This window comes from Protopterus annectens, chromosome 6.part1, assembly GCF_019279795.1.
Source record: "Protopterus annectens isolate FY-2018-M chromosome 6.part1, PAN1.0, whole genome shotgun sequence".
NCBI classification, from domain to species: Eukaryota; Metazoa; Chordata; order Ceratodontiformes; family Protopteridae; genus Protopterus; species Protopterus annectens.
The window spans coordinates 479,524,589-479,548,524 of record NC_056738.1 but is presented as its reverse complement, the minus strand read 5'-3'; the positions used below and the strand labels follow the sequence as shown (position 1 = coordinate 479,548,524).

The 23,936-nt window shown below is 37.3% G+C and overlaps 1 protein-coding gene across 1 annotated transcript in view; it reads left to right on the top strand.

The window, feature by feature from the left end:
* Nucleotides 1-10,010, top strand: part of LOC122805642 (hypoxia-inducible factor 1-alpha-like) — a 515,864-nt gene extending 505,854 nt beyond the window's left edge. The window contains exon 15 of the mRNA XM_044075934.1: nt 9,137-10,010. Within this exon, the coding sequence (XP_043931869.1) occupies nt 9,137-9,333 (197 nt within the window). The 3' untranslated portion in view covers nt 9,334-10,010. The remainder of the gene's footprint in view (nt 1-9,136) is intronic.
* Nucleotides 10,011-23,936: the final 13,926 nt, after the last annotated feature.

The window sequence follows — 23,936 nt, the reverse complement described above, 5'->3', positions numbered from 1 at the left end:
AGTAAGTATCTGTTTTGATTCATGTCAGTACAAATGATCTCATCCACAAGGACTCTCTGACTGTTAGGGAACTTAACAGCCCTCTTGGATAATATAGTTTTTATTGGTGTTAGGACATATTTTTCACATATCACATATAGAAAGGATGATCAGGTCACCATGAATAAAAACATTTTTTGGGGTAAATACCTGTTGTGTCTTTCTGCTTATCCCGGTTAGGGGTCGCCACAGTGGAACTCCGGTCCGCTAATGTTTGGTAGTGGATTTTTACGTGCCGAGTTACCAGCCCTGATGCACAACCTTCAACGAAGGCATGCCCATTCACGCATGCCTCCACACAGAAGACGCTCTAGCTGAGAATTGAATGGGACAACGTCTTGCTGTGAGGTGACAATGCTACCGCAGCACAAATACCTACATGGAAAAAAATGTCCCATTTTAAAAAAAATGGAAATGTGTAGAGCATCCAAGCTTAGTTTTGGGCACACGTGTTCAGACAGGATGGCATACATGTGTCAAGATCAGAGAAGAGAATTTTTGCAGCAGATATTTTGCAATATTTGACAAACACTAGGCAGGATTTTTGCCAGGTTGAACATGTAACATTTCACAGATAGCAACATTTAATGCATCTCTGGTGTGTGCTAATGCTAGGAGCATTAATAATAAAGTTTTTTTTATTTGAAAATTTCCTGCATTTCCACAAGATTGATGTGTTATTGTTTGTGAAACGTGATTAAAGAACAATGACTGGAAACCAGTTCTGTCAGGGTATAAATGTTTTTACTGTAACAGACATGTTAACAAAAATCAGGTGGAGGTGTTATGATAGGGGTTAAATATGGTTATGAGACCTGTGACTAATACATATTTAGTGATAACACCAATATTATAAATTGTATAACCATGCCAACAAAGACAACCCTGGAACATATAACAATTGTTGGAGTGTACAGACCACCAAAGTCAAGTGCAGATGACCTAGAGGAATTCATACATTTCTGGCATGAAACACAGGAGGGAAGAATAATATTAGCTGGAGACTTAAATTTACCAGAAACAGATCAGAATAATATTGATTTAAAAATATTAGTAAGGAAATTATTCACAACGCATGTTTACAAACAATAGTTCCTTCAGATAGTAAAAAAATTACCAAGGAACGGAACATACTAGAGAGTGTGTTCCTAAAGAAATTACTGTTACTTGAAGTCAAGTTTTACCACCATTGATGTACAGTGATCATGGGGTTATGAAGGTTAATTTGTTGCTAAATAATTCTGCCAAACTGAAATCTAAACCAATGCACAGAAGATTAATTACAGATTATATGGAAGCAAAACAGTCACTACTGTATGTAAAACTACCTAGAGTGGTGTATTCAATGGAAAAACTGCAGATGGAATGTGGGCATTTTAAAGAGAAATTGAGTGCAAAAAAAATGTTTAACATTAGGATCTAGGCATACAATGTTAGCGGGATATATTTCCATAAGTACAAGATACCTAGTTAAGGTGAGAGACAAAAAAATGTAAGAAATTGAAGAGAAATTGAACTACAACTTTGAAAACTGAAATAAACAAGCTGGACAAGTAAATTAAGCAAAGTGTGAGACAAGATCTAGAAAAATTTGAAGAACATTTATATAAAGATATTGAGCATAATAAAAAAACTTTTTATAGATACATAAGATGTGGAAGGAGTAAAGACATACAAATTGATAAACTGTTTGTAGATTCTAAAATTTATTCTTAGGCACAACAGTTTAGAGATATATTTACAAAATCTTATGCAAAACAGTTTGGCTTCACAAAGGGGGTGATAAGTTGCGCACTTGACATCCAGGTAACCTCAGATACTGGAAACAAATTAGATTATATTGAAAAAGAACTGCGCAAACTGGATCCAAACAAAGTACATAGAGGAGACGGAATTTGTAGTAATGACCTGAGGACACTTCAGCAAGAACTTACAGTACCATTATATCTATTATTTACTATGGTCATGTAAATATAGGGAGATTCTTCAGGACTGAGGACATGTTAAATCTTTTCAAATCTTACATAATAATGCTAAGACAAATCAAAGAACTGTGTTCTAGTTACCTTTAAAACACTACTATATCCAATAGTGACATAGAAACTTGCAATTTGCTTTGGAAAACTATTCTTTCAATAAGGAAAACTAGTACTAATTCATATAAAATGATAAGCGAGATTAAATTCCAGAAGGAGCTTCTTTTATTCAACTACTGGAGAAAACTAAAACCCTCCATAGATGAGCAACAAATAACACAAGCAATTAGCTTAACAGTGAAGATCATACCACTTAAAAAATTAGCTTACACGCAGCTAATGATTAATAATAACGCATACTTCACATCTGCAATCCTCCACAAATTCAATACATCAAGGTCACCACTATGCCCACAATGCAAGGACCAGACAGCCGACCTATTGCATGTATTTTGGAGTTGCAAATGTGTGTACAAATTATGGAATTCTCTCAAAGTACAGTTACAAAAGATGGGCTACCAAATATCAACATTAACATGGGAATTTGCCTTATTACACATTCTTCCATCTAACATCCCCAAAAAACAAGCAAATACACTCTTAATAATTTTTCTACTAATGAAACTATATATAGCTTTCAAATGGCTAGATCCGTTGAATATATCTTGGGAGGGTTTTAAACAAAAGCCATAAAACATCTTTTAACTCACAAAGTAGTAATGGATAAAATAAACCAAAACATGAAGTCCAGAGAAATTTGGGAACAAACCTTTAATATAATATTAGCATAGTCAACCACATAGCAACTTAAGAATACACCTTAATGGAACCTAGTAACTCATACAGTATTTGGGTATTACGATTGTATGTGTTGTTTTGTACAACAGTTGAGCTAATGGTGAAAGCATCTGTGTAAATAGTGTAAATAAATGTGTTGTATGACCTGCACCTTATGGTATTAACACTAATGTATAACATACTCTTATGGTCATGTTGTAAAGATTGAAATGTTTTTTGTGTCATATATAATTGTAAAAGAAAAAGGAAAATTATTGGAAAAAAAAAGATTGAGGACATGTGCTTGTTAAATCTGTCTTTAAGGGAATAGGAAGTAGGACAAACCCGGAGTCATACAGACCCTTAAATCTACTTTCATGTTGTGGAGAATGGAGAAGGTAATACTGGATAAGTTATTGTCAGAATTGGATAGGTTGAGAGCAACAATATATCAGTATGCATATGTTGAAAAGAGATCTATTACCACCTGTAAAATGATGCTCTATAACAATACAATAACAGCTATGAATGAAAAATTGTACTGTGGTGTAATTTATATAGATTTAACTTCAGCATTTGACATAGTCATACACAAAACACTGATCAATAAATTAAAATTGGTTATTGATGTACTCTTAATAAGATGGATACCTGCATGGCTTACAAACAGGACATAGCAAGTATCATATAGCAATTGGACAGGGGTATGCTAGTAAGTATTTCATGGGGGGGGGCAGGGGGAGTGAGGGGTAAATTTTGAGATGAATTTGTCAGCCAGAAAATTTGCTCTTTTAAGTGACGGTGGTACCATTGACTAGCAGTTCAACACACTGCTGTGTGCTGCCTTTGAGGTTTTGGACATAGCTGTAAGAGGCCTTGTAGTTATCCATAGCCTGTAAGGTTATCTTGACATTGTAATTGGCCTTGTTGGACTTAATTCATCCTCTTCATTTCCTATTTAGTTTAATTAGAGAGCTCCTGTCATTATGGGAGTTGATCTTCCTTATTTTAGCCATGACTTTTTTCCTTTTGTTATATACCCTATTAAGGTTAGCATTCAACCAATTGTTTTTTAGAATTTGTTTTGGGCTTACTTCTACAAAAGTCTATATACAGCCATTTACATGGTTGTACATGGTCTCTGTAAACAATCCTGCATAGATTTCTGAGAACTTGGGATTGGGAGGGGCATTGAATTTTGACAAACTATCACTTAATAGGATGCAGTTTGCTTTGGAATAGTTCCTAACTGTTACAGGGTTTGCTGGGGTTACAGATCTGATTTTTATTTTGAAGAAGACAGCGTTATAGTTTGACCCCTACAGTGAGTACATGGCACTTGGGGGGTTGCTAAGCACCAGGTCCAGTATGTTTGAACCCCTGGTGGGTATACACACTATATGATCAAGGGTATTTGTACTGATAAAGACCAGGAATCATTGTGCCTGCGAGTCAGTGTATTTTCCCATTTTATACAGGGGTAGTTGAAGTCGCCCATATATAGGGAGTTTGATTTAATGATGAGTATCTCCAGTAGGTCTAGCTAATGATCTATGGGATTCTAGTGACATAGAGGGTGACTTATAGCTTGCTAGGATATGGTATGGGACTTTGTCTATAGTGATTTGCACATGGATAAATTCAAGGGTATTATCCTGTTTAGCCAACCTAGAGTTGTACATTTTATAGGATCATAGGATCATAGGAGGTTACTAGGCTAATGGCCCTGAGGCCCTTATCAGCCTAGCCAAGGCCTTTCCCTCTTTTAATGGTGCTATTAGTAGACTTGACTCAATATCTGCTGCCCTTGTCCAGTAGGGATGCAGGTGAAACCCCAGGGGTGAATTAGCAATTCCCCATTCAATTATCCAGATTACACTTGAAAAGGGTCAGAGAAGGGCTCTGTTTCACTAGGAATGGAAGCTTATTCCAGAGTAGGGGAGCCTCTGGAAGATGAACTTGTTTCTTCAGCAGATCCTGTTAATGTCGCTTCTCATGTTGAGGTCATTAGAGTGGGTGCAGTGAGTACCATTTGTCTTGCTAATGTATAGCATTATCATCAGGGCAGGATCCGCAGTGGCCCTATAGGCTAGGTAGAGACCACCCCTAAGTACTCTATGACACAGAGTATAGTGACAGGGATTTTAGTCTATCAGTATTGGACAGGTGTTGGACACCTTGAATTTTCTTTGTAAGGTACCACTGAGGTCTCTCCAATTGTGTATTGTACTCTATAATTGGTCTAATAAAGGAGGAGTACAGGGGGGTAATAACCTCTTTTTTTTCTGGAGGTAATGCCATTATTGATGAGATGGGCAATGTAGAAGGCTTTCCTTACCAATGTGGAAACATGAAGGTCAAAGGAGAGTTTGCTGTCAACCTGTGTGACCAGATCCTTTACCATGGTTTGGGTACTTAAGGTGTTGCTGTTAATGTGATACATTGTTGGGATGTCTCCCTTGCTGAAGACACAGTCTCCCTTTGACAGAACCAAACTTGGATGGGTCTAGTGTTTGGAGGTTTCCTATATCCTTGTTGATAAGGTCCATGATGATTCTCTCCACAGTCTTGCATATGAGGCTGGTCAGACTTATGGGTCTGTAATTCTTGGGGTCAGCAGAGGAACCACCTTTGTGGAGGGGGATGACAGTAGCAGTTTTCCAATCTGCAGGAACATACCCAGTACTTAGACTGTGGTTAAAGAGGATACTCAGAGGTACAGCTAAAGCTTGCTTTAAGCAATTTAGGATGCAGCCAGGGATGTTGTTTGGTCCCATGGAGGCTGTATTTTTTGCCTTGAAAAGGGCATTGAGAAACTATTCCTTAGAGATTTCTAGGGGAGGACATGTAGGAGGGATGTCTTGTGGTATATTGGGCGGAGACGAGGGAGAAGTTCTCACTGAACCTATCTGCCAGCAGGTTAGCGATATCACCAGGTTCAGTATACGTTGTACCATTTACAACAAGGTTTGTTCTTGCATGAGGAGCTTACTTTTATCCTGTCAGGTACAACTGAGTCAATGCAGCTGTGAAGTGTTTATACAAGGCTTTGATGTAAACCTCTGCATAGGTATCCTTGCCATCAGTAGGGGTAGGGGCTATGAGACTAGTAATATTGTCTCATAAGAGAGTATAGTTTGCTTTGGAGAAATGTTTTAGCCTAGTTCCAGCAGGGGGAGCGTCAGACGCTATTGTTACTTCTAGTGTGACTGACCTGTGGTCAGATCTCACTAGAGATGACTGTACACTTGGAGTGGTGCAATGATCACTCATGTTCATAAGTACTAGATCCAGAATGTTTGAATCCCTAGTGGGGGTGTCCACTAACTCGTGCAGGGCATTAGAGTTTACAAAATTCAAGAATCTCTGGGTGAGTGCATTGGTACAGGTGCAGTTAGACCAATTTATTGATCGGTAGTTGAAGTCTCCCAAACCAGGGTGTTTGGTGGTATATTAAAGAACTCCAGGAGGTCCAGGTAGGCATTATGGATGTTCTGGTTTATGGTGGAGGTCCTATAACTGGTGATAATTTGGAGAGGAGTTTTTCCTACAGAGAGTTGTACTTGTAGGAGTTCAAGGAACTCATTTAGTCTTACCAGTCTGGAGGGGTATTTGTCTTTAATAAAGATTGATACTCCTCCTCCTTTGGATTTCCTGTTCTCATTTGATGGTCTGAGTGAGTGGAAGGTGTTGTAACCCAGTATGGCCGGCGTGCTTTCCCTAGTCTTGAGCCAGGTTTCTGTGACATCCTCCAAGGTGCAGACAGCTTCCAACAAGTGCAGTTTTAGGTTTAGACTCCTAGCGTTTAGCAGCATGATCATGACCCTGATGTTGGTTTTTGAGGAATAATTTAAGCTGGAAATTTTTTACTTGTGGCATTGCTTAAAAATGCACTGGGGGAGTCAAGAGCCTTTGCCAGAAGCTGAAATCTTAAGGGTGACAGGTGAAGACCACATCTGGCAAAGCATCAACGCCTATGAACCATATCATCCCAAGCTGAAAGGAACTGGATCCCCTTAGAATGACACCAGAAACTAAGCTATTTGTTGAAGTCACTCATCTTTTGCTTGTATTGTGGCATCATCCTAGGTGAGGGTAGTATACTACTTAAGGCTAGGGACATACCTGCCTGGGACATACAATCAGAGAGCTCAGTCATGTGTCTCTTCATATAGTCCAGGGAGGTACATCTCAAGTCATTCACACCAACATGTACTATGACAGAATCATGACAGTACTTGCTGCTGAGAGACTTGAGTGTGTGTGTGATCTTCTTGATACTGGTACCAGGCAGACAGCTAACCATGACCATCTCTTTATCCAACCCGGTGAGTGGCACATCAGTGTGTCTCACAATAGAATCACCTATGACTAGTACATTTGGTTTTGTGTTACGCCTTAATGGATTACTTGGTGAGACACTGGCATGTGTGCTTTTTATGTGTATTGTGTTTATCTGCAAGTGAACTATGTGTGGTGTGCTTGTATTTGGGAGGTCTCTGTGCTTTGAGTAGATTTGTAGAGAGGACCTCTGCTTATGTGGGGTTGTGTTTTGGTTGAGTGGTAGGTGAGTGTGGTGAGATATGAGTGCTGACAACCTGATTAGGGTCAGGTATACTGACTGGTGAGTGAGGAAGCTTTGATTCTTACATGTTGAGTTGGACTATAGTAAAAGAATTGAGTTGTCATTGTGCATGGGCAATTGCTACATTGCCTCAGTATGCCTAATTTGACCAGGTAGGCAGGAGAAATAGTAGGGTATTATCTTTCCATAGTGCTAGGTAAAAGGTGCGGTCGTTAACAGAGATTGACCAGAAATGACCAGTTGGGGATCCTGTGAGGGGGTAGTCCACTACTATAGATGAGAAAAAAACTAGAGAGGGTTGCTCAGAGGCTGTACTGATCTGTAGACCAATAGGGAAGAAGAACTGTAAAAATATACCACTAGGAAACAGACCACAGCTAAGCGAAAATGTAATACTCCTATAGCTGCCAACAGTAATCACAACTGCTCGTTAGTGCACATCAATGCACAATATTGCAGAGCAGTGTGGATCATGCAAACCTGCACAAATAGGGGACTTTTAAAATAAAATAAATGAAAAACCTTACTGGTGGGCAAAATAGCCAATCAAAAGCTCAGAACAGAGCCCTAAACCAACAATCTTCAGTGGATGGGTCTCTAGCCACTCACCTCCTGCCACAAGGGTGCAGAGGGCCCTCTCCAGAAAAAGTTTGCTGGGGATTAGTGTTCAGTTCAAATACAAGTAGAACTAGACACAGCAGAATCTGTGACTAGTCTATCCTACACAGTACAAGTGCCCAGAACACAAGTTAAGTGCAGAGGTTGAAAAACAGTTGAAAATCACAGTAAAGATGCAGAAATAATCAGCAAAACAGTGATAACAGTTAGCAGGTGCAGAGATACAAGCAATAATGGTCTTATCTTTAGTTGTAAGCCTTGGATGGTTCAGATACAGATAGCAGAGTACTGGCTAACACAGTGGAGCTTGGTTTAAACAAGCATAAAGCCGGGCAAACATGTGGCTTTTAAAAATAAATGAAAAAAAGTACTGTTGGGCAAAATAGCCAATAAAAAGCTCAGAACAGATTCCTAGACCAATGTTTCAATGGATGGGTCTCTAGTCACACATCTCCTGCCACAAGGGTGCAGAGGCCCCTTTCCAGAAAAAGTATGCTGGCAATTAGTGCTCAATTTTTGCTAATATAAATTGAGACTCCTGCAGGTTTTGTCCCTGTTTGTGCAGCTGATTATCTAAATGTGTAGAGGGCACTGAACCCTTGCACCTCTGAAATACTTTCTGTGGATTTCCTATACCTTTCATGGGTTGTATGCACAGAATTATCATTCACATGACCAGAACACTCACTGTTTTTTCAATCCCTCAAGCATCACACATTTCACTTATTTTTGCAACACCCATAAAGTGAAGTAATTAATGCTTCAGCTTCACTGTTCCCTCAGTGAAAAAAAAAAAGCAGAACCAATGATGGGTATTACAACATTGACGAGCCTAATCTGGAGGCAAAGATTTGTTAATCAGAGCTAAATCATATTATTAGGTTTCATTATTGTGGTGTCATGAGTAAGGGTTAGATCTTTACTTTACTCTCCAATGGATTATACTTCAGATGTTCGACAGAAGTAAATATTGTATTATGCAAATCACATCATTCTGTATTGTAGTCAGTACACCCCCACATTGCTAATTTTACCCATCTTGATTTAACATGAGTAATTTTAGTTAAGCTTGTTGGATAAATGTGTGACAAAAGACAGAAAATTTAAGAAAGTTATTAAACCTGTGTACTTTCCTTTGTAGATGGTATAACCTTTCTACTGGCTCCAGCTCCTGACATCAGTAATCTGCCAGTTCTGAACAACCTGGACTGTGAGGTAAACGCCCCTTTGCAGGGATTAACCAGACTTCTCCAAGGGAGAGAGTTACTATGGGTCCTGGACGAGGCCTCCAGGGTCATGCCAGCAACTACAGCCAGTGGCCTTTCTGAGAGATGCTAAGCAAAGGCACCACCCAGAACAAAGGGACATAAAATTAATTATGCAAGCACCTTCTAAACTGCAGATGTAGCCATTTCTATTGCACTTTTGCTTTAAATGAATCTGTATTCAAGTGTTTTTGAAAACTGAAGTATTGTCAGTAATGAGAACTGAAATCGGAGTCCACATGTAAAATGTCGTTAGCTATATGTGTATCTATTTTACTATACAGCATAGTCCTGACCTTACAGGCCAAATTCCTGATGAAGCTGTAATAAGACAATTTACTTAATTATTTAAGTGTGGTGTTTATATTATGTAAGGTATAAACAGCTAGAAATCCTAAGCTAAAACAGTATAGTTCCTTTTGCTCAGAGGCACATGTAAGGTAGAGCAGGCTATTAGATAAATGAAGTATATATCTTTCCATCAGCATGGATTCTAGGTATAACAAACAGTACAGAGGATCCAAAAGGAGTGCAGAATTATTTCTAGGATGGCACTGTCACATATAACAGAAAATAAAAATGATTTAATCATTGTAGCTGTTCTGTCATGAAGTGTCACATAAAAGTATGGAAGACATAAACTACGTTTTAAAAGTATACAAAATTAGAAGTGCCACTAAGAAAGGAAAAGGAGCTCCTGAAAGCATTTGTTTGTCTTGCTCATTTTATTAAATAAAGATCAGAAAGAAATGTTTTACTGGTGATGTGTGAATCAGATAAAAAGTATTTATTTCTTTAAATGCCTTTTCCTGTAAGGAGGAATACATGCTATTTCTGGTATTCTTAGTTTAATAAAGTGAAAAAAAAATTTTTTGGTGACCAAGATTAATAAACAGAAAAATTCTCAACTTTTTCTTCCCTCTTCTATGCTAAAAGAAACAGATAATAATCATACAGAATTACATGCTGTTTGCAACTTATAATATGCAGCTGTTCTAAATGAACTAAAAATAAACTGTGCACAATATTTCCAATGTAATGGTTACCTGACACAGTGCAGAAAATCCTGGTACTTTAACATATTTCAAATATAAGCAAAAAAAATGTTTGTTTTAAGACTCTCTGCTTAGTTTGTTAAGGTCAGATCTCATGCTATGCAGTCAAATCTGCCAGTACTGAGCAGCAAAGACAGCAGCAGAATAAAAACAGATTTCTTTCTGCCTGCTGTTGATACCAGTAACCTGTCCCTGCATCACTTTCTGTTATAAATGTAGAAAGTAGCTAGGATAACAGTGTGTGTGTGTTCGCCTACATTTTCTGAAGGATACAAACTCAGAAACTCAAATGTATGTCATTATTTAGTGACTTCGATCCTCAGAGATTTTTCTGAAAACAAAATCTTATGAGCAAAAGACCAAACATATGAGGCAAAAATCTGGACAATTGAGAGGCATGGAAGGTGAGTGTCAACATAAGAGGCTGTCTTATACTATGTTTCTGACAGTGCTTGCTAAGTGCTTTACAGCTTTGAAAGACAGCAAAACACTTAGCATTTTTTTCCTATAAGTAGTAGTACATAGAGCAGATAAAGCTCCATGCATTACAAAGACTTACGATCGGATCTCCGATCGTAATCAGCTTATTATGTGTTTTCAACATGGATGCCATGTCTCAAGCACATAATATCGGCGGCCCACTCATAATCCTCTGTGTCATTAGCTCTGATTTGTTAACAGTAAGAGCTTGCTTCAAAGCTTGAGGTGTGAGTCAATGAAGTTGTTGTTGCTGTGTCTTTCGGCTTACCCCGGTTAGGGGTCACCACAGCGGAACTCCGGTCCGCTAATGTTTGGTAGTGGATTTTTACATGCCGAGTTACCAGCCCTGACACACAACCTTCAACGAAGGCATGCCCATTCACGCATGCCTCCACACAGAAAACGCTCTAGCTGAGAATCGACAATGTCTTGCTGTGAGGCGACAATGCTACCGCAGCACCACTACCGCATCAATGAAGTAATCTATATAAATCTAGCATTGTCTATATCTAAAACCAGTCCAGTGGTACAAGTGTCGAGTGCCTGCCTGTGTCACCAAAGATGTGTTCAGGTTATTACCTGTGTGCACAGTTACTAGAGTGGGAAGAAGAACAGTGTGACCACAGGTTAGCTTCCCTCACTGGAAGTAAGGCAGTATCTCCTGCCAATTAAATATTCCTTAGTAGAAGCCAAAATTATGGTCTTATCAATTAGGGAGTGCAAATAACCCATCAAAGTGAGTACAGCAGTGAGGCATCCTGTAGTTTGTGCATATGAGAACTCACACGCATTACCTCTTGTATTGATTTACTGCATGTCTGAGTACATCTTCACTTTCTGGGGAAAGTCTGAACAGCATAAAAAATCCTAGCTACCCAAGCATTCAAAAGCTGGAAAAGTATGTAGATTCATAGCTCACACAGCACCTCTCACCAGTGGATAAGATTCTTATCCCACATCAGGAGACCCCCCTCCCCCTCTGCTCCTGTCAGTGTATTACATTTATGCTAAGTTGTATAGATGTTACTGAAAGGGGATTACTGTGAGAAGTAGAGGGTGGTTAAAAGGCAGGCACAAAGTGGGGGGGGGCAAAACAATGCAAAAATGAAGCAAAAATTATGACTAGTTATAGCAAGGGTGTTAATACATATATCCATTCCTATTGTGACAGCTTATCTCAGAAATTTTCTGAGTACTTTTAGCATGCTTTGTTAGCTTATGGCTTGAAAACTAAAGAACAATCAGTAAACAAATTATTCAGATTCCAGGCAATATGCAGGCAATACTTGTGATATTTAAAAACTAGCATTCATTTCCCATCACGTTCTTGACTAATTTGGCTGTGTAAATGTAAAGTTAATGTAAATAGATAATATTTAACCTCTTGAAATAAAGCACTGATTTATTTTTGCACTTACTAATATTATTATATCAGCACTAATGTGGTTAGTACTCTTGTGGTTTGAGGACTTCTAGTATCTAACCTTTATAATACCGTGACAATATTCCCTTGTAATGGAAAACAGGGGGTCACATATGTATTATGGTCATTAATCATTGAAAAATCTACAGAGGTGGGAATGAGAAAACAAGTTATAAAACAAATTTACATGGTCATCATAGATATCAGTGAGGTAAATCTTTAATATTCTGTATGAAAACCCTCATTCCATTTTTCTGGAGTATTACCAGTGGAAATGTGCATTCCCAAAGCAGAATGCCGGAAACTTTTATATTACATTTTCATGTCTTACAGGACATAAGCTTGACAAGATTTAAGATCAGCAGATAAGACTGGAGAAGTACTGAGGTACTGGTCATTCCCTGGCAACAAGTATTATTTGCCGTGATAATGCATCCTCAAGGACACTGATTTACAGTTCTTAACAAAATATGTTCCTGTTTCATTTTATCAAATCCAAAACTAAACATGAGTTTTAGGCATAATTGATAATGAGAAAACAAGTTATAAAACAAATTTACATGGTCATCATAGATATCAGTGATGTAAATCTTTAATATTCTGTATGAAAACCCTCATTCCATTTTTCTGGAGTAGTACCAGTGGAAATGTGCATTCCCAAAGCAGAATGCCGGAAACTTTCATATTACATTTTCATGTCTTACAGGACATAAGCTTGACAAGATTTAAGATCAGCAGATAAGACTGGTGAAGTACTGAGGTACTGGTCATTCCCTGGCAACAAGTATTATTTGCCGTGATAATGCATCCTCAAGGACACTGATTTACAGTTCTTAACAAAATATGTTCCTGTTTCATTTTATCAAATCCAAAACTAAACTTATGAGTTTTAGGCATAATTCCTAATCATTGCTGAAAACTCTATAATTTTAATGAGTCTATATACATGCAAACATTAAACAGAGTTTAGCTAAAAAAACTTTCAAAAAATAAATGGATGGTATCATAAGCAGTAAATGTGAGATGAAATAAAGTGTGTGGTAAAATGAGTCCCCTAGCTTAAAATGTCAGATGTCATGAAAATGACACAATTTTTTTTCTATATTCTTTTTCTCTCCAAGTGTTAGCTAATCCTCAACTATCCATACTCTGGATTGTCCACTTGTTCATGAAGGAAGACAGTTAACTACAAGAGGTGTCAGACAGACAGCCATCAGAGATTTTGTATTTGTTGTTTTTGATCGTAATGTCCTTAGCCCCCCCCAGGCAGTGATGACGTACTACCTACATCACCAAGGGACCCACCTTTTCCTTGTGTCTGTATGCTGTTGTACACCCCATGTGGGCCTGCTAGTGACCCTAGGGTACATCTTTCATATGACAGCCCTCCAACAAAGGACTGTGGCAACAAGTCCACGTGTCCCTCCGATTCAGTCAATATTCATGCTTTTTTGGTATTTTCCTGGAAGAATAGAAAACCAGTATCTCTGCACATCCTCTTTATACCAGACCACAGCAGCAAACTGGGCCTAAACTGATCTGCATAATAAAATTATTTGCAAATGTTATGGTTCAGAATTCATGTTTCTAAATAAAATGAATACAATTATATTGAATTGGATTATTGATAGTAGATGAATGATTGTCTTATGTTCACAAAACAACTGATATTTATTTTAATTTGAAAGTTTTAATCCCACTGGCAAAGTCTGGCATACTTGTCTGTTTAAATCCCATGCAACACTAACTGCAGACATTTTTTTCCCTTTGAGTTTGGAGGACAGAGGCCTGAAAAGGGAAAACCATATATATGAAAGAAATATAAGAACATTGTGAATGCGTAATTAAATATGTTAAATATGTTACTTGTTGATATATGTTTGAACCATAAATAAAAAATATTTTATATTCTTCCTTATCTCTAATTGTAATGTGATTAATTGTTTACAGTTTCAAATTATTATCTTATATATGATGCAATGATTATAAAAATAAGCATTTTCTTCATGGGATTATATGGCAAGTATCAATGTGCAAAACAAGTACAACAAATCTTGTCATGAGACAGAACTTCCGGTCCTACTACAACTAGAAATTTTATTGGTTTACTTTGAATTAAGGAGCTACATTTCTGTTATGGTTCATTTGTGCTCTGTTAATTGCAGTCTATTTCTTTTGCAGTAACAAGCACTTCTTTTTATTTTTTATGTAATACATGTTGACCAGGAAAGTCCAACTAGGACAGAGCCTATTTTCAGTGAAGGCCTGGCGAGAAATGATCCAGATGCATGTCTTTGGAGTGTAGGAGGAAATCAGAGTACCCATAGGAAACCCACATAAATGCATGGAGGGCATGCATATTCTGCACAGAAGGCACCCCAGCTGAGAATCGAACTGGGGAACCTCTTGCTGTGAGGTGGAAAAATTAACCGCTGCACCAATGGATTATGTTAAGGTTTGGCAGAATAAATATGAGTGTCATTGTATAATGCACATCACAGTCATTAGGCTGACAGTTTAGAATGTAAGCAGAGATAACAGATTTTATATTGAATGTGTTATCTTTTTGCATCCACTTGTGTGTCTAAAGTTTTATCAGTCATAATGAGAACCTCAAGCAATAATTAAATGCTTTACAGTGTTGGCTATGCAGGATCTTTTATGGAGCTTAAGGCAGCAAAAGTGTGAATGTTTCTTCTTTGCACAGAAATCAGACCCTTTATGAGAATTAGCTCACCTACTCATCTTCTTTCACATGAATGAAATTTGACATATGCATAAGTCACATTGAGGAAATGGCTGCAACTGTGCATTTATTGTCAATAAAGAGTCAGTTAGAATCAGATCAAGGAGATGTAGGGAGGACAGCAAATTCAGACCCTAACTTATCTTCTAAAGTTTTCAGTATGTGCTGGTTTCCAATGCATTCAATGATCATTTTTCATCTAGGCTAGTTTCTGACATATCATCTTACCTTGTTCAATTCTGTGCTGGTTTCCTGCAGTGGCTTACAACCAGCTACCCCATTCTAGAAGGATCCCAGCCATGGGTCACGTCTGAAGTGGATTCCAGGGATTCTAACTTCTTGGATTTGTCTTCCCACAAGTCCAGAAGAGTACTGTCCAAGATATACATTTTCCTCAGCTCCCACCCATATTCCCCTATCAGCTTCTGATCCTGCTAGAAGACCATTTTAGTATATCTGCAACCACGTAACTGAACTACCTCATGGCTTTTACCTGCTGAAGAAGGCATGAATAAAAAATCCAAAAGGATACTGGAGAATTTCTTTTTGATCACAAAACCAGTCACTAAAAGGTCAGCATGAAAATAACAAGGTTAGGCAGAATGGGACTAGGCTGCCACAATCAAAAGGTGACCCATATTAGCTAACCCTTAGCCAACAGTGATCTACTTATTAGCATACAAGTGTTCTGCTAGCCAGAAAACTGGGCTAGCTAGCCATATTTCTAAGTACACAGGTCCTTCAAGCAGCTACTTACCTTACTATTACTTCATCACCTGAGTTCTCCCAAAGTACTTGACCTAATAACAAAATTACTTCTTAATTCCATGGAGGCTATACCATGACATTGAGATCAGACTCCTTAGCAAGAATGACCCTGATGTTTCCATGGATAAAATTTGAAACACAGACATAGATACATTAATACATGCATGCATGCAAACACACACACACACACACACACACACACACACACACACACACACACGCACGCACGCACACACACACACACACACACACACACACACACACACACACACACACACACAGGAAATAGCTATAGCCATGTATTTAGTTCCAATTCCCATCCAATTATATTCAATCAGGTGGCACATTATAGCAGGCTTCAATTCTAACCTGTCTTCTGATATTTTTCATATAGGTTTGTGGTCCTATCTTTAGACATAGGTCAGTTTTCATCCCGCTCTCCAACCATTCCAGCCTTAAAGTGTACCATCACAGTTTGCATATATGTCATGGTACTTTGTAACTTAAGTGTATTTTAAACTCAATCTAACCAAGATTAGTTAATAAAAACCCAACCATATAGTTCTAGACTATCCCTCACTGACATCACTTGAAAAGCAATAGACTTTAATGTGTAGACTTTAATGGGTGGGGACTCACACATGCTCCGTGGTACGTCCATTGAAGTCTATGGATGCACCTTCATGCACTCCCCTTCATTGAAATCGCTGAGGGTAAAGGTCAATGAACTTTTCAGTGATATCACATCAGGGAAATCTGAATTTTAAGTAGCTTCAAATTTTAAACTTCATGCTGGAAAACAGGCACTAATCAAAGGATAGGTCTGTAAGGGTAGGTGTGTGTGTGTGTGTGTGTGTGTGTGTGTGTGTGTGTGTGTGTGTGTGTGTGTGTGTGTGTGTGTGTGTGCATGTGTGTGTGTGTGTGTGTGTGTGTGTGTGTGTGTGTGTGTGTGTGTGTGTGTGTGTGTTAAGGTAGAATAAGGCCTGAAAATATAGAGTCAGACATGTATGGATTCAGTTTCAGAGAAGGACTGTTTATTAGAAAGGAAAGATAAGGATGAGATGTGCAAAAAATGCAGAAATGTAGAATATTTCTTTCTCAAGGGGAAGAAAAAATCTTGCCAGCTACAGAATGTATCTTTCTCAAGGAAAAGATGTACATAGCAATGGAATGCTAGATATAGAGGCACATGCAAGACTAGGCTTGGAAACCAAGGCAAACAATGCTAAAGAGGTATGTAAAGCATTACAGGGTTTTGGTATTATTAAAATATACTTCAGATAAAGTTAGGGAAGTCAGTTACTTAGTTAGGACTGACATACAGAAAATATTAAACATTCAGCATTCCAGAAAGGAAGTTAGCCTTTGGAATGCAGAACAGATACTCGAGCTGGAGTAAAGAAGTCAGATTAAATATTCATATTAAAAGACGGTTTCAGTTGATATTATTCAGGAGAATCAGAATGCACCTGCAGAAACTTTAGCACTGTTACTGTTATCCAGTGTTCCAGGATTTCTACAGATCGGCACTGTTAATGAAGACAGTATTCAGATATTTTGAACATCTAAAAAAGCCTTATTAATTGAACTACAGGGTTTGCAGAATTCTTTCTGAAAAGTACAAAATAATTGGCCCATAAAAGAAAGACTGGCACCTGTTCAGCACAAGTTGTGGTTATTAACAAATAAAGACTTTCATTCCAGTCTCATTTTAGTTGTTTCCAGTTAAATCTAGCATACTACAGTCTCATAAAAAATCTGCCAATCATTAGCGGACCGGAGTTCCACTGTGGTGACCCCTAACCGGGAAAAGCTGAAAGAAGAAGAACGACAGTCTCATCAGTTCTTTCAATGGTGAGCCATTATAAATGGGGTAAAAAGCAGTAAGTCCCACAATCCCATAGCAACCTTGCATCAGCAGTCAGACGCTTGTGTTCTACAGATAAATCTACAGAACAGCAGTGTTTCATTCAACTACATGTGTTCTATAGAGAAATCTACAGAAAAACAGTGTTTCCTTCAAAGCAACCTTATCAGCAGTCACACTACAGGAACCAGTGCTCATTTAACATTTCTTCAAACTTCAACAGACACAGCTGTAGTAAGTAACCCTTTCAAGCACAGTTTCAAGTGCAATAGCCAGCTTAGCACTTTTTTCAGTCTATCAGTAACTACAGAAAATGGTTCATAACAAATTTTTCAGAAGCACACAATTTTTTTTTCCAGATGGGAGACTGTAAACTCCATACAAAATAAGGCCACAGCTGACAGCACTATAGTTACTCCTTACAGAGCAGACCTTTCGGTAAGACACCACTAATAAACTTTATACAGAAAACAGCCAGAGCAGACAATGTCCCTCTACACACAATTGAAACTGTTAGTCATATTGCAGAGCATAAGCCTTTACTTCTGAAAAAGCCTCAAAGAACTTCAACAGACCAGCACTAAATTAACAAACTTCAGCAGTGTTCCTTCAGAACATAAACAACATTAGCCAGTTAAGAGCTACACACTTTCAAGTTCCCAGTGTGATGTCATACAGCCAAGAAGCAAGAAAAAGGTTTAAAAAGCTGCAGATGACAAGACACATACTTTCAGGATCATAAAGTTATGTAAGACTTTATATGCACTTTTTAGTTAACAGCTCAAACAAGTTTAAATTCATCAGTAAAAGTCATTTGCATACCTTCTGTATAAACATGCCAAGTAATACTTCTACAGTTAAGACACCAGTAAATGTTTAGTTAAAGTTAAAAATTGGGTAAAGCAGTCTAAAAAACTGTGTTCTAGAAATGTTTTTTTAAAAAGGCTATTAGTTCAGAAATGTTACATCTTTCAAGATGCAAAAGGGTTAAATTACAGAAGTGCACTGCAGCAAAGCATTTGCAGAATGAGTCAGCTTCTGTCAGTAATTCTGATTTACAGTTTTCAACATCAGTGTAAATGCTACAGCACATGAAATTCAAAGTACAGAGTTAAGTAGCAATATGGTAAAATACAGATGAAAACACAATCAGTGTACAAGCCAGTACAAATATTGCACTGAGGGGATAAGAGTTCAGGTTTTGATAAAGTAAAGACCAGCATGAAAAAAGAAGCACATTTTGTATCTCAATCAGTGTTGTTGCTAGTTCTATAAAATATTTTCAGCTTATCTATAAAGGGTGTGGCAGTCCAACACCAAACCAGAACATTTATCTGTTATTGTTTAAGGTAAAAGAAATAACAATATTTCATTGTTTACAAAAATATTATGAAATAATGTACTAATTAAGCAGACAAATCAACTTCAGTTACAAATAGACCTTTATTAGAGGGCACAGATGCAGTTTTGTCAGTAATTAAAGGGTCAATGATTACAGCAGTTAACAGTTCAAACTGCAACAGCTCTGTACTAGGTATGGATATGTCAATAGAGTTATATGTTGCTTTAGACTTCAGTAACAAGATTTTTTGCAAATGTACAGAATTTGAAGAATTGGTTATGACAGGAACATGCAGATTTATGGGTTAAAGATAAAATAAATTCCAGTTCAACTGACACAGCTAAAGTGCTCAGAAAAACATATTGGGTGTGGCCAGTTAGAAAAAAGGTAACCGTACGCATCTATTTTGTGTAGGGTATACCAGAAATGAAAGTCGAGTTAATTTGCAGGACAAAGGGTTTACAGTTACAGATTTGACAAATTAATTTTTTGTGTTACTGTTTTGTTTAGCAAGCATCAGCAAGAGCTTTCTTTTATGGTAATAAGGTGTTGCAATGCATAAATGATATCCTCATGTTTTGCTATTTTACAGAATGTAAAATTTAAAGTCAATGCTACATTGTAAAACTGACAGTACAGTCAAGAATTCAAAGCTACAGGTTCAATTCCTATGTTATAAAGGTCAGACAAGTAAAATTCCAGAATTAGATCAGTTCAACTCTAGTAATAAATATGTATATAGTTTATGCATTTGCTATTTATCCAACAAAATTGCAGGAAATAATGATAAATTATTGTAGCATTCAGTATACTAAAAGGTTAAATGACATCAGCTAAAGAAATGGCTGTGGTAAGACAGTGGATAGAGTTTCACAGAACAATATGTTAGAATCTGAGAGTCATGAGAGTAAATGTAAAAAGTTCAACAGTTAAGATTAATTTTATATAGGTGCAGAAATGCATAGTGTTAAATTACTACTTTAGTTTCATTTGAGGTTATCAGTTTGCTTACAGACTTGTAAGAGTTTATTAGCAGCAAATGTTTATTTCATGCAGAAAAATGTAAATAAAGTCAGGGCAACAAGCAGTGCTATCAGTTTATTATTGTTAAAGCTGAAAATGTTATTTTAAGGACCTGATACTAAATACAGTCAAGAACTTTAGCCACCCACCTTGCACAAGAGATGAAAAGGAAAGGTTTAAAAGGCCAAGCTATAAAAAGACACTTGGACATTAAAGGAGGCCTTCCAATACCTCATCAGTAACTGGGACAATGTAGAGTAAAATTTGGCAAGAGCTGTGATGCAGAAGTCGACTTTCTATGTGTTTCAGTTATTTCTTCCATGTTTGTTTAAAGTTAAAATTTATGAGTTAAAGCAAGTAGGTATGTTTTCAGACAGTTGTTTAACAGTACTAGTTTTCAGTTTATGCTTTTATCTATGTTCAGACAATACTGACAAAAAGGTATTAATAGTTTAGTTTTCAGAATATAACATTACCTGATTTCAGTTTATTTTTTATCTGTGTTCAGGTAACATTGTCAGGAAAGGTATTTCTGCTATTTTAAATGTTCAGTATTATGTATCAAATGTCAGTCAAGATTAAGAATATGACATTCATACTCATGTATTCAGTATAGTACATTTCAATCAAATTTCAGAATACAACATTAATACTCAGTTACTTCACATTATTCAGTTAGTTTTAAGGGTAAAGTGACAAAATTATTTGTAACAGGCTTTTTATAGCATAGATTTCTACTACATCATCCTTCACATTATTCAGTCATCAATTTTAAGGGTAAAGTGACAGAATTACATTATTCGGTCATTACTTAAGGGTAAAGTGACCAGAATTATTTATTAAAGGCTTATTAAGATAAGTTATCTAAGGAATAAGTAGTAATAATTATTTAATATACTCAAGGCATAACAATTCAGGCTTAATTTGTTAATTAATTTGCAAATTACAGTGTACTTTACATAATTATTGTATACTATTGTACATTAGTCAGAAAGTTAAAAGGACACTAACAGAAAATGCAAAGGTATAGATCTGAAATACAGAAAGCATAAGTTTAGTATAAACCCTCACTATATTTCAGACACAAATTTAGAAGGCAGACATCTATTACATTACATAAAAGTTAAAAAAGGTAAATAGTATTGTTAAATCTAGGTGAGAATTTACAGACACAAGTTAATACAGTATATGGTAATTGTGCTTCAAGATCAGTTATAAAGCTATCCCTTTAGTGCCAATTTCAGTTAATCTTCAGAAAATAGCCATCAAGCTTGATAGGCTATACAATAAAAAAGAAAATGGACTAAATAGTACAATGTTTAAAGATTTAAATCAATGCACAACAGGAAAAGGTTTCATTTGCTATAAGAGAGAGAGATATGATACAATAAGGCACCAGTTCATAAGGTAAAAAACATAGGCAAAAGACAATCTAATTTTACCATTATGGCATACAGAGATAGGGAAGAAAAATGGGCAGGGTTAACAGGTTGTAGTCTGTCTAACTTAAATGAAGACTCACAGAGACAGGTTAAGGATGTATATGTCATTTTCTATGCTATTTCTGGAACAGCAGGGTTAAAAAAATTACCTGGAAAAATCAGCTTTAGAAGACACAGAATTAAAGGACACTGATTTTTAAAATAATGTGCAGATTTTTGGATATATCACACATACATCAGAACTTAGACTTAAAGACTCTAAAAACTATGGCTCTAGGTAATATGGAAATTAAATGATAAACACAGACTTCAATCCAAACAGAAGTGACACCTAGTTGTCAAAATTAAAATTGCAAGTTTATTCACCAGATTAAAAAAAAAGAAGAAAAACAATTGCCCAGTTATAATTAAATCATAAAGTTAAAAGACTTCAATCCAAACAGGCTATAAATGCTCAAGTTACACCTAGTGGTCAAAATTAAAACTGCAAGTTTATTTACAAAATATAGAAAATTTATTTTCAGATTATGAGTCAGGTAGCATAAAGCCATATATAGTAGTTAGTGATACAGATGTAAGGTGACTACAAAAGAAGGTCCCTGTAAACTTTCATCAGGGACATCAGGGGTGCTGTTAGAGTGAGGGTGTTCTTAGTGAATTCACTATAGTACATTAAGGTAGAATAAGGCCTGAAGCTATTGAGTCAGACATGTATGCATTCATTTTCAGAGAAAGACAGTTCAATAGAAAGGAGATAAGCATGAGATGTGCAGAAAATACAGAAATACAGAATGTTCTTTTCTCAGAGGAAAGATACAATCTTGTCAGCTACAGAATATGTTCCATTCTCAAGGGAAAGATGTGCATAGCAATGGAATGCTAGATAAGGAGGCATGTGCAAGACCAGGATTGGTAACCAAGGCAACCAAGGCTAAAGAGGCATGTAAAACATTTCAGGGTTTTGGTATTATTAAAGTATGCTTCAGATACAGTTAGGGAAGTCAGTTAGTTAGTTAGTTCGGACTGACATACAGAAAAGATGAAATATCCAGCATTTCAGAAAGGAAGTTAGCCTTTGGACTGCAGAACAGACACTCGAGTTGGAGTACAGAAGTCAGGTTAAATATTCATACTAAAAGACAGACTTCTCAACCACACTGAATTCCTTGGTACTTACCAGTTTTGAGGTCCAAATAATGGGGTGTAATGAATTCCTGACTGGCTCCCTTAATCCCTGAATTTCCCATTTTTTTGGCCATTTTTCTAATGTCATCACATGCAGGGGAGTGTGTGATGATGTCAGCTTAGTGAGCAGACTGCCAGCCTGTCAGAATTTGTCTGAGGGCTGGAGGGGTGTGATTGTGTCTGTTTGTATTTATCTTTGTGGCTGGCAATGTGTTGCAGCAGCAGCAAGCAAGCAAGCATTAGAGAACTTTCTGAACAACTGACAGCAGCTGAGCCTGACACTGCTTTTTGTTTTAAATTAATAATTTAGATTGTAGATGCTTTATAGGTTCATAGGTTCATAGGTAGGTACTGGGCTATCTGCCCGAAGGCATATATTAGCCCAGCCATGTTGTGCGGTATTCACCACCCCTTTGGTTAGTTCCCTAGGCCCTTGATCTAGCAGCTAATACCCTTGGCCCCTATCTAGTAGAGCTGTTGGTATGATCCCTAGTGTGAACTTTCTGCTACCCATTCACTCGTCAAGGTTCCTCTTGAAGAGTGATAGTGAGGGGCTCTGTCTTATGCAGATCGGGACCTTGTTCCATCTGCTTTAGATTAGAGTTAAGCAATTTATTGAATTGAGCAAGGCAGCAGCAGTCGGCACTCATCAGACTCAGACAGGTCAGTCCAGTGCTGTCCCACTGTTTGTAGTGGGAGAAAGTAAGTTAACATGCAGGATTGGCAATGTTTTGTTACAACATTTATTTTGTAAGAGTGAAAGCAGTGAATGATTTTAGATGGACACGAGGTTTAGCCCTAAGATGATAGTAGATGTGGAACATAAAGAGCAGTCCACCCACCTATAAACACTATGATGCAGTGCCAGACACCTCCTCACTACTTGTGTGTTACAGATTTATTTTGGTAAGTAACAAGAAGATTACTGTCTTAGCTTGAGCTAAGGCATAGCGTTTAACTCACCCTGTAGCTGGTTGACTAGCACTAATTTTCAGGAACTTTTCATTTTTTTGTCTAAATTGTCTGGGCACATTTAGGATCAGAAATCTTATGGCCAGGCTCATGAATAATTGATAATACCAAGCAGCGTGCATATTTCCCAACCCTCCCCCCATGACCTAAGACTCTGAGGAAATGAGCTGGAATGTTGCATGCAGGTGCTGCACGAGCATGCCGCTACTGGAAATGGTAGCAAAGATGGCTACTCTAAAAGAGAAGTGCGGATATGGATTGTCCTGTGGTAGACTGATGCATGGTAGTAATACATCTGTCTTTCACGTTAAATTGACAGACAGCATTTTGCAAGCCTTGGAAGACTACTGGAAATGGAAAGTGGGGGAGTTAT